The 16,880-nt window shown below is 53.0% G+C and overlaps 1 protein-coding gene across 2 annotated transcripts in view; it reads right to left on the reverse strand.

The window, feature by feature from the left end:
* Window positions 1-16,880, reverse strand: part of LOC138809841 (short transient receptor potential channel 6) — a 51,998-nt gene that overhangs the window by 7,812 nt on the left and 27,306 nt on the right. Inside the window, exons 2-9 of one of the 2 annotated variants that reach the window (XM_069996880.1) lie at window positions 13,952-14,134; window positions 12,479-12,643; window positions 9,072-9,288; window positions 6,866-7,099; window positions 5,268-5,532; window positions 3,494-3,689; window positions 2,523-2,726; window positions 1,503-1,577 (exon numbers count right to left, since the gene is read on the reverse strand). In XM_069996880.1, the coding sequence (XP_069852981.1) occupies window positions 1,503-1,577; window positions 2,523-2,726; window positions 3,494-3,689; window positions 5,268-5,532; window positions 6,866-7,099; window positions 9,072-9,288; window positions 12,479-12,643; window positions 13,952-14,113 (1,518 nt within the window). In that variant the 5' untranslated portion in view covers window positions 14,114-14,134. Of the gene's footprint in view, window positions 1-1,502; window positions 1,578-2,522; window positions 2,727-3,493; window positions 3,690-5,267; window positions 5,533-6,865; window positions 7,100-9,071; window positions 9,289-10,387; window positions 10,580-12,478; window positions 12,644-13,951; window positions 14,135-16,880 lie in introns of those variants that run through there. The other variant, XM_069996889.1, reaches the window with a different exon arrangement.

Here is a 16,880-nt window from a genome sequence, read left to right on the forward strand (position 1 = left end):
CTTTTTTTCCAGATACATCCACTTAATGTGTTTGAGCTAGACTCGTGTTCGGTTGCGTTCTTTCTTGGGACTGTTCCTGGCCGGGCGGGTCTGACTGCTCAGCCCTCCCAACCGCGGGGCTGTGTGCGAGTCTGTCCTTCCTGCACCGGGCCCTCGGGCTGTGTGCCTGGAAGTCAGCTTGACCGCTGCCACGCTCTGCAAATGGCAGGGGGTCTGCCGGGCACGGGGTCTGCGGGGCACGCGATGCGTCCTGGTGACAGCCTCGGCACAGTGGTGCCATCGGCACGACGTCCTGGTGACAGCCTCGGCACAGTGGTGCCATCACACAGCGTCCTGGTGACAGCCTCGGCACGGTGCCATCGGCACAGTGTCCTGGTGACAGCCTCGGCACGGTGCCATCGGCACAGTGTCCTGGTGACAGCCTCGGCACGGTGCCATCGGCACAGTGCCCTGTCTGCTCACCGTCACCAGACCCGCCCAGACTGCTCTGTGAACCTCTGGATAGAAATATTTTAGGGTGGAGAGGCACAAACTCTGCCCTGTATTTTCTTCCTTGTTTTTCCAGACCTTAAAAATGAAAAAAAAAAAAAAAACCCACCCTCAAGAAAATGCTCCTTAACTGATTTTGAGCCAAACCAGGCTGAAGACCAAATACGGGCCGAAGGCTCACTGACTGTGCCCAGCAGCCCAGAACCCCAAACCGCACTTGGCTGTGTTACTTGCAAATGACATCGCACTCACCTGCTGTCCCAAAGGGCGCCGGAAACAAGTGTGGCTCAGAGTTCCCTCGCGGCTGGCTGTCTCTGAGAGCCACGGTTTTGCTTAGGCCGTTGCGACGTGGGTTACTACCTGGCACCGAGTGGAATTCCTGTCTGACACACCGCTCCTGTACTTCCTCTCTAACTTCTTTAACTGTCATTTGTCTCTGACTTCCAGTTGTAGCCTACTCTGTGCTGCACTAAGCAAGGAAGCAAATAACTCATCTCCAAAGATTCTCCTTCTTCAAATTAGGGAGTTATGCCCGCAGGACCAGCCACAAGCGCCACTAAATTCCAGCAGTGCCCGGTCAGCAGCCTCTTCTCTCCATGTCCTCCTGGGATTCCAGGTGAGCCACCACCCCACGCTCTGACAGCCTGCACTGGCCAGGTGTGTTCCCCTAATCTACAGACGCTTTGAGTCGTCCCTGGGTCCAAGAGAAATTCCTCGCTCCACCCCCACCCCCACCCCCCCCTCCCCCCCCCCCCTCCAAGGACCTAGAAACCAGCACCACTAAAAAACGTATGCGGAACACATGCACACACGTGCATGCGCGCGCGCACGCGCACACACACACACACACACACACACACACACACACTCACATCTTGCTAATTTTATGTAGGTTATTTCGACCTCCCAATAAGATTTAAGAAAGTTGTTAGAATTCTCTAACTGTCTCTTGCCTATTTCTCGAAGGCAGCCCTGACCGGGGTGAGGCTTTGTTCCCCCAAATCTCATCTCACCTGTTTCTGGTCAAGTGACAATTTTGAAAGATCTTCATGACTTCCCAGAATTCCAAGTTTCTTTTCTTCTTTACTCTTTTAAAGACAGCAAAATGAGTACAATTACAGCGCCAAATCCACTTTTCATTCTGCAGTCTATAAAGCCATCTGGTGCAACTCCCCAACAGGTATTTTGTCTAAGATGGAGACTGCCCTCACTACCTGACACTTGCTTTTGGTCACTGGCTGGTGCTCTACCACCTGATCCACACTCCCAACCCCCCACCTCCTTTTTGAGTTCTTCCTTTGGTAAGTGCTTAAACATTTCCTCTCCTCAGACCTGCACTCTTCATTATGTGATGGGAAACGGCTTCCTCGGGACTGGCAGAATGCCGTGGACATCTGTAGTGAAAGCTAGCCAACCTAGACCTTACAATCGGCCTGAGCGCTGGTGTGCCGGCAGCATGGGCATGCGCACCCTGCCCAGCTTCCTCTGCCAATTCATCTGACTCCGTTATGTTGTGGTCATCATTTCCTCCTGCACTAATACGGTGGAGGAATCCAGGACAAGAACGTTCTAGAACTCCAGAGGGGATCAGCTGGTGCCCCCAGACCATTCCTTCCCCAGCTATGGGCTGAAAACGCTCAGCTCCCACATCGTATGTGAGCAACCGAGTTCAGAACTTTTCAACGTAGATGTGAGGTCCTGCCAGCTGTAAAGAACCGTGACACTTCACGTTGCTCTATAAGCCACTGGGAAAGCGACTGTCACCAGAACAGCAAAGGTGGACCCTGCAGCGTGGGAAGGGGGGAGGCCCGGTTAGCACCTGCCGTGCCCGGCACGTCATTGCTGGGATGTTGTGTGAACTCAGGTAGAAAGCGTCCAGCGGCTCACACTAGGAGGCCTGTGCTGGACCAAGCGGCTGGGCGGGGATGGGTGAGCCCTGCGTGGGGGACAGTGATCTGGACTACGTGACCAGGCCCGGCCCGTCACACACCGTGCCTGCCTGCTCGGGTGAGGGCGTTCAAGCTCCCCGTTACCTCGTTCATCTCCGCGTCCTCCCGGAAGCCTTTTCTGTGCCCCACAAACAGCTTCGAAACCCACTTCTTCAACTTGACTAGGAGATAGAAGAGGGACTTGGGGCTGGGCACCAGGTTGAACGGGACCGGCAGCGTCCTGCCCTCCTCAAAGTAGGAGAACCAGAGCTTGGCCCTGGCGAACTTCCACTCCACGTCGGCATCGTCCTGTGCACAACACACAGCCGCTCAGAAAGGGGGTATGGGGGTGCGTGCCCAGCCCCCCTGGGGTGCGCTGACCACCTGGCACGGCCGCCAGCAGATCAGGCCTCAGAGATTTCTCTGTGTGCAGAGGTTCTGCACGCGCACATGCATGCACGTGCGCGCACCTTTGCTGCGTAACGCTGAGGCTTACTGGACTCAAGTTTCCAATGTGGGGAGGAACGGCTTCTGGGCCCCGTGCTCACTCAGCTGAGCCGCCTGCCTGTGCTCTGTTGCCATACTATTAAAAAAAGCTCGCATGCCTTCATACATACGAAGACAAACGTTAACCGTTTCCCCACGTTCTAAACCAACACTGACAGCGTCCTCTCTCACTCTTCTATAGACTGACTGCCCGCCACACAAGACCCAGATGAAGATCTGGAATAGAGATTTGTACTACTAATTCTCAACTTGGAAATGGATCGATTTGGAGGTGCTACCCAAAACAGGAGGCAACAGAAATGTGTGGAAGCATTGGTATTTGACTAACAATCCACGCTCGCACTGTATTTCTTCCGTCTATGAATTAGACGCATCTAACTTCTTTTGTTCATCGTCCTGCCTACAGGCAAAGACTGAGAATGCTCTGGCTTACTTATTGAGCAGGCATGTAAAAGAGGAGGGAGGAGCGGAGGAGAGGTACTGGACACCTGTCCCCTGCCCACTGCCGCCTTGCTCTCTGGGACACCTCTAACCCGTCCGGCAAGGGCAGGCACGCCGGCCTGGCGTACCTCGATCTCCTGGAAGGAGCTGTTGATCATGGCGATGAGCATGTTCAGCAGCACGATGACCATGGTGACGTTGTAGACACCGTACAGCACGTAGCCGATGTTCTCGATGAACTTGTGGTTGTAGTTGATCACCACAGACTTCACCTCCGAAAGCCCAAAGATGGCCCAGAACAGCGTCTTAAAGCTCTCCTCCACGCTAGGGACAGTCACAGAAAATAAGGAGATGCAGACTCTCACGTAAGAATTACAACCGCACGACGTTTGGATTGACTCTGTATCTTTGCAAATCGCTAAGGATTCATGGGGAAAATTTTTTTTTTTTTTTTAGTCAGTTGTGGGGCTTGAACTCTGGGCCTGGGTGCTGTCCCTCAGCTCTTCAGCTCAAGGCAAGCGCTCTACCACTTGAGCCACAGCGCCACTTCTGGTTTTCTGGTGGTTTATTGGAGATAAGAGTCTCACAGACTTTCCTGCCTGGGCTGGCTTTGAACCGTGATCCTAAGATCTCAGCCTCCTGAGTAGCTAGGATGACAGGCGTGAGCCAACAGCGCCCGGCTTCATGGAAAATTCTTTACTTGCCTGAGCCGCTGTGTCCTTCTCGGCTGAATGTGCAGGATGACGTATTTTGGGGAAGAACAGGGTCATACCAAACACAAACTATCTGGCACAGAACAGGTTCTCAGTAAAGGCCAGCCTCACTTCACCATCACACCTCTTAACATTTGAAAGAATCAAACTGCTTTGTCCACAGACTCGTTAAGTATTTTGCTTATTAATAAAATACAAATTGCTAGTCTTCCTAGGTTTCTGATCCATCTGTACTTTTACTCCTACCCAATAGAAAATACAGGCGTCTTGAAGGAAACATGGCAGCCTGGACTTACACAGCACCCCTGCATCCCAGAACTCAGTGCTGCAGGGATTGCAGGGTGGAGCTAAGGCCCCTGGCCAACCAGGAGGTCCCCTCCCCTGGGCGGAGCTAAGCCCCCTGGCCAACCAGGCGGTCCCCTCCCGAGAAACCTGCAAGGAGTGCTACCCATGGCAGCCCTGAAAACCCACATCTCAAGGATTTGTGTTGGGTTTTTCATCTTTTTATGGGGGGAAAAGGGTGGCACAGAAATGGAGGGAGGGAGGGTGAACTAACACAGCCATGGTATTTAATACACGCTATGTGAAAAATGAACGCCACAGCTGTGGGCAAGGATGGGAGGGGAAACTGGAGAGAAGGAAGGGGCTGGGTGGCACCATCTGAAGACACGTACTTGTCACCAAGTCTGCTACACCTTAGCAAGAACAAGAAAACTGTATTTAGAGCAAACACATGCTCCATGGGGCAGATTCCTCCCCATGACAAGACCGGAGAGGTTGAATGAGGAAAACGACCATTCTGTTCCATGCCCAGGAATTCTGGGTGAGCAGAAAGCTCAGGAATTTACAGGGTGTCGGTCCAACACAAGGGGCTACAGCCAACTACAGGTGCCAACTACAGGTGCATCTGGAAACTATCTAAATGTTGTGATAAGAGAATTATGTGTGAGAGCTACTTACCCTGATATTCCGTACTAAAGTGTTAGCTATGATCATTTAAGAGGAGGAAGGTTCCTATGTTTTAGAGTCTTTTTTTAAAAATCCTTTGTTTTGTTTTTAAATGAATAACTAGACAAGAAATCTTTGACCAGAGCAAAGACGTATGTGAATACTGTTAAAGGAATATTTGCTAATTAGCCCATCTGCAGCCCGCTCTCCGTCAGCCAAGCCACGCCCCCAGGACACGCACGTGGTGAAGGCCTCATTCTGCTTGGCGCCGATGTAGTAGGAGTAGAGGTTGAACATGCCGATCATGAAGGCCACAAACACCATGATGAAGATGACCATGAACTTGAAGATGTCCTTCACCGTCCTCCCCAGCGAGATCTGCAGAGGCCCGAAGCTCTCGTTCGCTGGCAGGATGTACGCAATTCGGGAGAAACTCAGCACCACCGCAATGGCATACAGACCTTCGGATATGATCTGAGGGTCTGACGGGTCCCACTGTATCCTGGCTGGGAAAAGACAGAGACCAGGGTGAAGGGTGCATGTCTTTAAGCTGCTTATGTAGCCAACTTCTGAGAAGAAATATAATTCTATTAACCACCTAGACCAATACTGGAAGTCTGTCATCCTAATGGACTCTTGAGCCATCAGCCATATTTAAGTTATAAAGGTGAGATTGAGAGGTGAGACCAACCTGTCTGCTTTGCTAGTGATTTCCCACAGAAGCACACGTTGCTAACATCATTAAGAACTCAGACTATAGGTTCAGTTGTCTGTAAAAATTCCAGTATAACCACTGATAGGCTATCTCTATCCATAGCTACGTCTCAACCGACAGGACCTGTGCTAGTGACTCAACTAATCGTAGCTTTCCTTCTCTTTAATATTGCTCCTACCCTAAATTCATGTACATTCAGTGTTTGCAAAGTTTCTGACAGTTCCTTAATAAACTGTAGCATTTATTACATTATTTATATTACAAAGTTATTTAAAATTACTAGAAGTAACATTTCCTCTGAATAGACTCAACTCTATTTTTACCACAAGATTTTGTGATAACTCACTTATGACTTTTCTTGGCATGAATACACAAGGTCATCAAAAACCCAATTAAGAAACCATTATTAGGAAACAATACAAGACGGTACGTAGCAAAGAGGAAAAACATGCTTCTTAAATTGAATTTGTTTATTTGCTGAAAGTATAATTAGAAAAGGGAAACAGAAGCCTAAAGACGAAGCTCCATTTTTGCGATGCTCTGAATGGAAGTATTACCTAGAAATAAGTTTGAGACTTAAAAACTGTATCTTTTGAAATCTTGAGGGGTAAAAAGTACCTAAAATAATCACGCAAAATCTCCTTTATGAGATGTCGCCACTAAATCCATTTAGGTGCCAGTTTTCAGTACGCGACTTACCATTCTCAACCCCGGTCCCTGCTCTGTACGGCAACACGGGCGCACAGAGTCCTGCATCTACCTGCGCCCACCCCTCGGTCCACACGTCCCTCCACACCGCCGGCCCCCTGAGCTCCACCTGTGAGAGCAGGCCGTCCTCCGGACCGGCATCCCCGCCCCCCCACTGCCACCACGTGGCAGCCTTCCCTTCTTTTTGTAATGCTGAATAATATTCCACTGTCTGTGAAGAACTCAAATGCAAATTATTTTTATCGATAAAGGGAAATGAACACAAGCTATAAGACAGATACTTTCCATGGGGTTTGGTCCTGGAGACGAAGGAGCGACATGGGAATTTTATAAGGATTGGACAGATGACCAAGTATAGCTGACGTGTCTTTTACAAGAAAATGATCCGTTTGTAGGGTCTGTGTGTGTCGGCTCACCCAAATTGTAGTATTTCACGTTGTCTCCCAAGGCAACTTTAGTCAAATCCTTCAGCGTGTCGTTGGCGTCGATGATGCTCTGGGCTTTGGAAGCGTGCCAGAACGCCATGAACCTGGCAATGAACGAGGCTGCGAAGATGGCCAGCATGCCGAAGTCCAGCATGTTCCACAGCTCAAACAAGTACTCTTTGGGGCCCTGGATCCAGATTTCTTTACATTCAGCCCATATCATGCCTGCGTCCGAAAGGGTTACACAGCACGTCAGTCCCACGGGACCTCCTCGCTCCTGTCAGTGACATCTGAAAGCTCTCGGCTCACACCGAAAACTCTTCAGCCTCTGGCCCGGCTTTCCTATCCAGCCTATTCCCACCTCCTCCCCGCCCAGCAACGCCAGCCCCTGTCCTGAGAAGCCTGCACACATTAGAGAGCCTTTCTGCAATTAAGTCAAGTTAGAAAGCTGAAAATGTCAGGTTTCAATGTCGCAGCGTAGCAGGTGACCGGTCAGGGGTGCTAATGATGCACATTTTCATGCCACTTTTGATAAAGTTGCATAGTCTTTCCAAACATTCAGTGTTTGGGAATAATACTTGCTTTGAGATCTGACCCTTGGGGGGTTGAGAACTTTAACACTGGTTCTCTGTGAAGTCTCCAGCCTGCCACTTGAGCTTTCTAAACCTTTGAAGATGAGGACGGCCATTGGCACCTCCTTCACACAGTGTTACAAGGCCGAAGTAAAAGTAAACTAGCACCCTGCCTAGCCCGGTGCCTGGGACTCAAACACTCTCAGAGCGCTTCCTATTTCAAACTGCACATACTTCAGAATATTACTTGAGAGGTGGAGGAGGAGAGGGAGGAGAAGGAGGAGGAGGAGGAACAGGAGGAGAGGGAGGAGGAGGAGGAAGAGGAAGAGGAGGAGGAAGAAGAGGAGGAGGAGGAGGAAGAGGAGAAGGAAGAGGAAGAGGAAGAGGAGGAGGAAGAAGAGGAGGAGAGGGAAGAGGAGGGAAGAGAAGGAAGAGGAGGAAGAGGAGGAGGAGGAAGAGGAGGAGAAGGAGGAGAGAAGAGGAGGAGGGAGAGGGAGGAGGAGAGGGAAGAGGAGGCAAGAGAAGGAAGAGGAGGAAGAAGAGGAGGAGTAGGAAGAGGAGAGGGAGGAGGAGGAGAAGGAGGAGAGAAGAGGAGGAAGAGGAGAGGAGGAGAGGGAGGAGGAGGGAAGAGAAGGAAGAGGAGGAGAGTGAGGAGAAGGAGGAAGAGGAGTAGAGGGAGAAGGAGGAGGAGGAGGAGGAGGGAAGCAGAAAGATAATGAAGAGAATCCATGATTAAGAAGAAGATGTTCAGCCGGGCGCTGGTGGCTTACACTTGTAATCCCAGCTACTCAAGAGGTTGAGATCTGAGGGTTGTAGTTCAAAGCCAGCTTGGGCAGGAAAGTCTATGAGCCTCTTATCTCCAATAAACTATCAGAGCACCAGAGGTGGCGCTGTGCCTCAAAGGGGTGGAGCGCTCGCCTTGAGCTGAAGAGCTGCGGGTCAGCGCCCAGGCCGAGTTCAAGCCCCACATCTGACAACAACAACAATATATATGTTACAGATCAGAAACAGAAGCAGAGAGAGCTTAAAGATCTGATGTCCAAAAAGCACCTTTCACATGCCCCGGCCCTCATCAACATCCACTAGGGAGGAGAGGACATCTGCTCCATTTCTAGCCATCTCCACACAAAATCACACGGGTGACAGCTCTTCCCGGCTTTGATTAGTACTATCCCAGGCCTTTCTTCCCGGGGTTTGATTTTTTTTAGTGCAGAAGGCACTAAATGAATGAGAAACCACAGTACTGGATTTGACTCGCTGCATTTCGGACCAAAGACACACCATAGCTCCTCTCATCCCGTGTTTCATAGGAAGAAGCTGCTCTTCACGTAACTTAGGAAATGTGTCCCTGCCGCTCTGCTTTGCTGTGGGACTCAGTGCCCTGCACACTGCAGCAGGTGCCAAGGCCCACCCAGCCCTGGGGCCTCCCTGGGGCTCTCTGCTTGGTCCCCTGACTTGAATCTCTTTGCCTCTCACTCACTGGGGCTAGCACACCCAGCAATAGTGGAAAGCGGGGAGCTGGGAGCGTGGCTCGCTCGTGGCTTGCGCTGCGGTATCTGCATTTGCCGTTCTGCCTGAGCGCGAGGGCTACCAGCGCCACGAGGTGGGGCTTGCGCAGTCCTCACCGATCACCCAGGATATGATGAGCATCTCCATCCACGAGAAGCAGGACGTCTTCATCCGGAAGAGCTGCCGCGCGTGGTCCACGCTGGTCTCGTTGGGAAGCAGCTTGGTGCCTTCGAATCTGTCTGCCGCGTTCATGACCAGCAGCCCCAGGAAGATGGTGAACGAGGCCGCGTGAGCCACAAACTTCATGAACGGCCCACGCATTATCCTCCCAATCTGTCAGAACACACACGAGAGGAAATCGTCACTCTGTTCTGGACACCTTGGGACACACACATGCACACACACACACGTGTGTAAGAACAAACATCTGCCTGTCTCAATGCTGTTGTAAAATAATTACGTCCGCTCGTGTAGCCACTGGTAGAATCATAAATGTCAGGCTGTAGTAAGATTTCATTCTTCACCTACCCATGCTGGTGTTCTCCATTAAGGACATCTAAAAGTTCTTGAAACGCTACAGCATGGTGGCAAAAATGTGGAGTGGAATATGAGCATTATTCCTGGCGAGCAAGCTCACTCAATGGGCCTGAAGTACTGAGGAAATATCTAAGTGGGTCTAGGGCTCCACACGGAGATCTGCAGGTAACAAGTGTCACTCAGCCCCAGTGAGTGAGAGGCAAAGAGATTAAAATCATGGGACCAAGCAGAGAGCCCCTGGGAGGCCCCAGGGCCGGGTGGGCCCCGGCACCCGCTGCAGTGTACAGGACACTGAGTCCTACAGCAAAGCAGAGTGGCAGGGACACATTTCCTAAGTTACGTGAAGAGCAGCTTCCTATGAAACACGGGATGAGAGGAGCTATGGTGTGTCTTTGGTCCGAAATGCAGCGAGTCAAATCCAGTACTGTGGTTTCTCATTCAAAGTTTCAGTCTTATCTTTTTTTAAAGCAAGAAAACAGACCAATACAAACGAAAAAAACAAGTTTTCAAGAAGGTAGTGTGTTTCCATCATCATGTTCTCTATGCCTGTTACAGACAGTCGAGCATTATCTATTTTCAAGATGGGGTTTCAGCCTGAAACCCAGGCTGGCCTCAGACTCCCAATCCTGGCCTCCTGAGGCTGGGAATTCAGGCATGCACCAACACACTTGGCTGGGTTTCTCTTAAGAGAGACTTTGGTGCTTCTTAGTGGACCTTACAAATTGCAAATGCTATCCATTTCAGAAAAATCTGCCATGATTATATTCTGGGACAAACAAATTTCTGAAGAATAGCTAGGGAGATTTTTAAATAAATGGAGAGATCTTGTTGAATGAACTAAATAAACTGTGTACCCAGAAAATCATGGATGGTAATCACTGACAGAAATACTTACCTTTAAATATTATGTCATACTCTTTTTAGGGATCATCTGTAATGAAGTGCCAGCCGCCCAGCCTGATACAGTAATGATAAAGAGGTTGAGGCTAGCTCGAAGGAAAATAATTTGAAACCATTCAATGATCTATCTTCAGTGTAATCAGTGCACAGCAACTGGTAGTTGGGGACTATACAGAAGAACGAAAACAAAGAAATACAAAAACATTCTAAATGGAGTCAAGACAAACTTTGGGGACTGAAAAACAACATGACACAGACACCGTGCCCCACGGAGGGGACTATTTCTATAATTTGGCCTGGATCTGTTTTTGTGGATGTGTTGGAAGAGCTCAAGTATTTTAAATAAAAATTAAGCTGGAGCTATCTCTTCTGTTTAAAAAATCAACTCTGTGATCTGTAAGCAATATTTATAGACATTGCTAGTGGAAAATATTGTAAAAATCAATGTCTTAATCATGCTTCGGCGGATAGTTATCCTCTCATGTCAAACTGGTAAACAGATTTTACATAGGAGAAAAATGCCCTGGAGAGGTCTTTCATTTGATCATTGGCCTTATTCTCCATAAATGAGCCAGAAGGAAACATAGCCAGAAAAGAAAGAAAAATGAGGAAAATCAGTTCATTGTAATTCAATCAAAACTCAAGAAATGTATACACAGCGCCCGTCACCACGGCACAGAGGCCACACGGTGCGCACGGAGTGCGGTGATGGTGGAAAAGAAAAATGAGTCTGTTCAGGAAAACAGTAACCAACTAGCAGAGGCCCCGCGGCTCCCGAAGACTCGGGAGCAGGAAGAAGGGAGCTGAGGCGCGGCCGCGGCCTTCTGTTCAGGGGAGACCCAACAAACTCGGTGCACAATGTGAAATGTTTATTCCTATGAACAAGAGGAAAACCTCAGCTTCCTATTCTGAAAAAGAAATCTGTGTGCCAAGAATCCTTTCTAATGGCTTGCCGTTCTCCGCATGGGTTTCTCATTTATATTTAGAGGGGGCAGTTTTGGGGTCTCGTGTAGAAGCACTCAGGATGGATGTGTACGGATGGATGTTGCCCTCCTGAGAAAACGTTCTGGCCCTTTCTATCCCCTCCCTAGAAATGACTGTGAAATCTCGGCGTCAGGAGCCTGGCACCGGTGCTGGGGACACCTGCACTTCGACCGTCGTAAACCAATGTGTGACTGAGGTCTGGAAACCAGTCCTGCCCGCGTCTGTCTACACTCTGCACTGAAGAGACGGGTCTGGGGGCAGTTAGCTTTGAAGGACTCCGTTCTGCCGCTCGGGTCTGAAATTCACACACACCTGGGCAGGTGGCTTCGGACACACGAAGAGAAGCTGCTTAGCAGAAGGCACACCGGGCTGGGCCAAAACAGAGCCCCTTCCCCCGGCCGCCGCGTCCACCGAGCAGGGCTGGGCCGTCTGAACCCTCACCCGAAAGCCAGGCGGGACTTGGCCAAAGCCTGGGCAAATGAAACTCTGCTAGGAAAACAGGCACGCGCGCAGCGACAGCATCCAGTGCACTTTGTGGCTGATATACATATCCCTTACTGCAACAGCCACGGGCCCTGCTTCACAAAGGTCCCATACAGAATGGAGCCAACGATGCTGGCCCAAACAAGCGCCATTGTATCTCTCACCTCAAGCGTTACTAGAGGACAAACAAAGTTACCACGACCATCTTTTAGGGAGTAACCTGAAACCACAGTTTAACAACCCTAAGACCTCATTAACATGTAACAAAGCGTCTGTACACACAGGGACGCCTAGAACAATGACGCAGACCAACTGGTAACGGGCAGAGGCTTTTCCACGGTCTACTAACGGTGCTGATGGCACAGGCGGATTTTCTCTTCTTTGAATTTTTTCTTATTTCCCCAATTAAGTATGTATTTAATTTTCAAAACAATAAAGACAGCGCAACTGTGCTTCTATGAAATTTTCGTTTGGGGAGTGGACGCAGCCAGCATCCCATCCCCCCAGCCAGCGTCCTGTCCCATCCTTGTCCCCCATCCCATCCCCGGCAGCCGGTGTCCCGTCCCTGACCCCTGCTCCCTGTCCCCCATCCTCCATCCCCCGTGGCCCCCTCGCTCACCTTGCTGCACGGAGCACACCAGTAGATGGGAGCCAGGAAGGGCAGCCCCACAGCCACCGCCAGGACCACCAGAAACTTGACGGCCATCGTCTGCTGCCGCAAGCCGGAAAGGTTCTCGTACCAGATGGACAGGAGCTGCTGCTGGCAGTTTGGGTGAGCCACGAACTGGGGGGAAGAGACAGGACGGGCCGGATGAAGCAGGCCAGGCTTGGCCCGCGCGCTCACACGGGCTCGGCCCGCGCTCACACACACAGCCCTGCGCTTTCTCATGGAGCATGGCCAGGCTCGGCCCGCGCGCTCACACGGGCTCGGCCCGCGCTCACACACACAGCCCTGTGCTTTCTTGTGGGAAGTCTAGCTAGCATTAAAGCATGCACACACCCATGTGCGCGTGCACACACCATACACAAACACACAAGTGCACGCGACTTCCAGTGAGCAAGACTGCCAGAGGTCCTAACACGCGTGGTACCAACACAAATCAATTTTCACTGAGAAGTGTACAGTGGGTAAGTCCTCTTTGTTCGGAACTGGTTACGTGGAGAGGTGGTGTGCCTGCATTGATTACACACTTCCACAACTAGGGATGATGTTTATTTTTAAACATTTTAAAGTAGATTTTTACTGCTGGGTGCCAGTGGCTCACACCTATCATCCTAACTACTCAGGAGGCTGAGATGTGAGGATCATGGTTTGAAGCCAGCCTGGTCAGGGAAGTCCATGAGACACTTTTCTCCAATTAACCAACACAATTGGAAGCAGAGCTGAGGCTCAAGTGGTAGAACGCCAGCTCTAAGTGAAAAAGCTGGGAGACAGCACTCAGGCCCTGAGCCCTAGCCCCAGGACTAGCACCCCAAAAAGGTTTTATATACTCTAACAAGGCAGTGAGGAGAAGGGACCCCTGCATTAAGACAGAAGCACCAGATGCCAGCGGCTCACGCCTGCCATCCTAGACACTCAGGAGACTGAGATCTGAGAATCACGGTTCAAAGCCAGGCTGGGCAGGAAAGTCCGTGAAACTCTTATCTCCAATAAACCACCAGAGAACCAGAAGTGGCGCTGTGGCCTGAGTGGTAGAGCGCTATCCTTGAGCAAAACAGCTCAGGAATAACACCTAGGCCCTGAGTTCAAGACCCATGACTGACAGAAGAAGAAGAAGAAAAGACAGCAGCCAAACGCAAAGGTACTCCACGAAGATACAGCGGCAGGGTTCCGGGGCGTTAAGGAGTTGTAGACATTGGAAAAAGTAACAGAGGGAAAAACGGAGGGCGTCAGACACACGGTCGCCAGGCGCCTGTTCCCACGTCAGGTGAGGAGTCACAGTTAGACGGGACGCGTGGGGCAGAGGAACCATTACGTGGCATCCGCGCACACCAGTCCAGACCGGCCGGCCCTGCTACCAGAAGCACCTGCTTCCCCGACCAGGGCCGAGGCTGCCTCCTGAGCACCAGTAAAAACTGAAACGGCGCTTACTTTCTTTACTTCGTACTTAATGGCGAGCTTCAAGCGGCTGAGGTTCGGACGGCCGTGATCCCCGGGGTGCCGCGTCTCCACATCCCCGTTCAGAATGGCCTCCACCTCCTCCGTGTTCCGGCACAGGTCCAGAAGGCCCACCACGAAGTCCTTGCACTGCATGGACAGCTTCTTGTAGTCGTTCTAGTGACGACAAAGAAAAAGCGAAAGGTGGAGGCAGGCTGTCCGTGGGCTACGCGGGGCCTGGCGGCAGGAGGAGCCGGACGGCTGAGACGTCCACGCTCACTGCTACTGCCGTTCACTCATCTCCCGCCTGTCCCATTAACCTGCGCTCTGTGCTGTCACTAGGAGGATTCCCCTTGTTCTCTAGCAAATAAAAGGTGCCCAGAGCACTGCCATCATCGCTAATAAAGGTTCTTTTACACCAAGCTCAACTGCCATTCGAGAGAAAGGACCCTGCCTTTCCTTTGCCTTGTGCACACCACATCCTCTTTGGTCGCAATTTCAGGAGCGAGGTGCACAGTATCCGCTTGATGGGTCTTTAGAGGACTCTATAAACAGTGTCATGAACTCGACAATCAGAACATTCCGGCAGGAGCCAGAGCAAACCAGACAAATACAATTATCTTCTTAACAGATGGTTCTGGGGGAATTTTATGTGCTAAACACAAGGCCAAAAGATAAATCTACTTCTGAGCCATTCATCGGTATTCTTCTTTAGAGAAAAGAAAGCTAAGCCAAGTACGGTGGCTTCCACCTGTAATCCCAGCTCTCGGAGATTGCAAATTCAAGGCCAGAAGGGGCTAGGTAGTAAGATCCTGTCTCAAAAATGATACATTTTTACCTATGACTGGATAAGATGAAGTTAAGTGAAATGAACCCCAAGAGAGGGACACAAGTGGTTTTTTTCTTTCTTGCTATTGTTTCTAATGTATTTATAACATACCATGTGATTTTTTTTTGTTGCTTTGTATGTCCCCCCCACCCCCCAATATAACCCGTTTCCACTGTGTTTGATGTCGGTGCCCTGCATCTTGTATATACACTTCTCCAATTTGGGGAGGGGAAGGGAAAACACAAAAGGCTTCAATAGGGATACAGGTTGACCCACTGTAACAATGAGATGTACAAGACACTATGTTGAAAACGAACTTGACAATTGGGGGGGGTGCAGTCCTGGAGGTGGGAGGGAAGGGATGGGGGGAACGCAAAGGAGGAGGCAACAATGCTCCATAGGGAATGCACGCATGACCTCGCTCAGGTAGCGTGACCCCTCTGTGCAGCGTAACGTACACATAAAAACGTTTTTTCATGAAAAATCACGGTTCGTCTTGAGAGGGGTGATGACGCATTCTGTTGGGGAGAGCGTGCCGTGCCGCGTGGTTGCTATCCAGGTGGGCCCGGCCTCCCGCGCGGCGGGACGTCCAGCAAGGGCCCCACCCCCCCGCGGGACCCACCTTGAACTCCTTCTCGATGTTGGCCAGCACGGCCAGCTCGTGGCTGAGCTCCAGCGCCGTCCTGACGGGGTCCTCGCTGGCCAGGGACAGGTAGGCGGCGCTGGCCAGGCCCCGGTAGGCGTTGATGCGCGAGCGCGCGTGGCTGAAGGCGTCGCGGCGCTGGCGCTCGGCGCAGCGCGCGCACTTGCAGAAGTAGTCGTGCGGGCGCTCGATGCGCGCGCCGCGCCGCAGCAGGATGTGCACGATCTCGAACTCCTGGCAGTGCGCCGCCAGCACGATGGGCGTCACGTCGTGCGAGAAGCGCGTGCCGTCCTCGTCGTAGGCGTAGAAGTCGTCGTCGTCGTCGCGCGGCTCGGCCCGGCCGGGGCTGCCCGCCAGGCGCCGGCCCTGCGCGAAGGCCGGGTGGCCCAGCAGGGCCTCGACGATGCGCACGTAGCCCTTGCTGATGGCCAGCAGCAGCGCGTCGCCCACGCGCGCCAGCGGCTCCTGGCGGAGCAGCAGCTCCGTCACCTCCAGGTGCTCGTTGGCCACGGCCAGCTGCAGCGCGCTGCGCCCCAGGTAGTCCACGCAGTTCACGTCCAGCGCCGCGCGCTCCTCCAGCAGGCGCCGCACCACCGGCACGTTGCCGTACTCGGCCGCGTCCAGGAAGCGCTCCTCGTCCGGGCTCGGCCGCGCCGCGCGCTCGCTCAGCATGTAGGCCGGCCCGCGCGCCGCCGGACGCCGGCCCTTCTCGCGGCCCACCGTCTGCCGCCGGGCCGGGCGCCCCGCCGAGCCGCGCCTGCGAGCGAGCGGGGCCGGGTCAGCGGTCCGCCCCGCCCCGGCCAGGCCAGCCCCGCCCCCCCCGCCCCGGCCAGACCAGCCCCGCCCCCCCCCGCCCCGGCCAGACCAGCCGCCCCGCGCCCCGTGCCCGCCCCGGCCCGCCCAGCCCCGCCCCCCCCCCCCCGCCCCGGCCAGGCCAGCCACCCCCCCCCCCCCCGCGCCCCGTGCCCGCCCCGCGCCCGCCCCGCGCCCCGTGCACGCCCCGCCCCGCCCCCTCCCCCCCCCCCCCCCGCCCCGGCCAGCCGCCCCGCGCCCGCCCCGCGCCCGCTGTCGGGCGCCTCCCGTCCGGCCTCCCTCCCCCTTCCTTCCTGGCTACCTAGAGGCCAGCCAGCTGGGGACGCCCATGGCCAGGGCGCCGCCCCCGCCCTGCACCGCCCTCCCCTCCCTCGTCCTCCCTCCCTCCCTCCATGGCCCTCCCTTCCCCCCTCCCTCCGTGGTCCTCCCTCGTCCTCCCCAGCCCTCCCTTCCTCGCCCCCCCCTCCCCCGGGCCGCCGCCCCTCCTCCAGTCAAGACGGACTCTGTCCCCTGGAGTCTTGGGGTCTGTGTGAGCTCAAAAGGCTGATTCCATTCGAGTCAGCATTACAACCCTAATGGGGAACCCCAGGGCCGCCAGGTCCGGCAGAATGGAGCCCAGAGAGCAGGGCCAAGCGGCC

This window comes from Dipodomys merriami, unplaced genomic scaffold (assembly GCF_024711535.1).
Source record: "Dipodomys merriami isolate MVZ:Mamm:240054 unplaced genomic scaffold, mDipMer1.0.p SCAF_103, whole genome shotgun sequence".
NCBI classification, from domain to species: Eukaryota; Metazoa; Chordata; class Mammalia; order Rodentia; family Heteromyidae; genus Dipodomys; species Dipodomys merriami.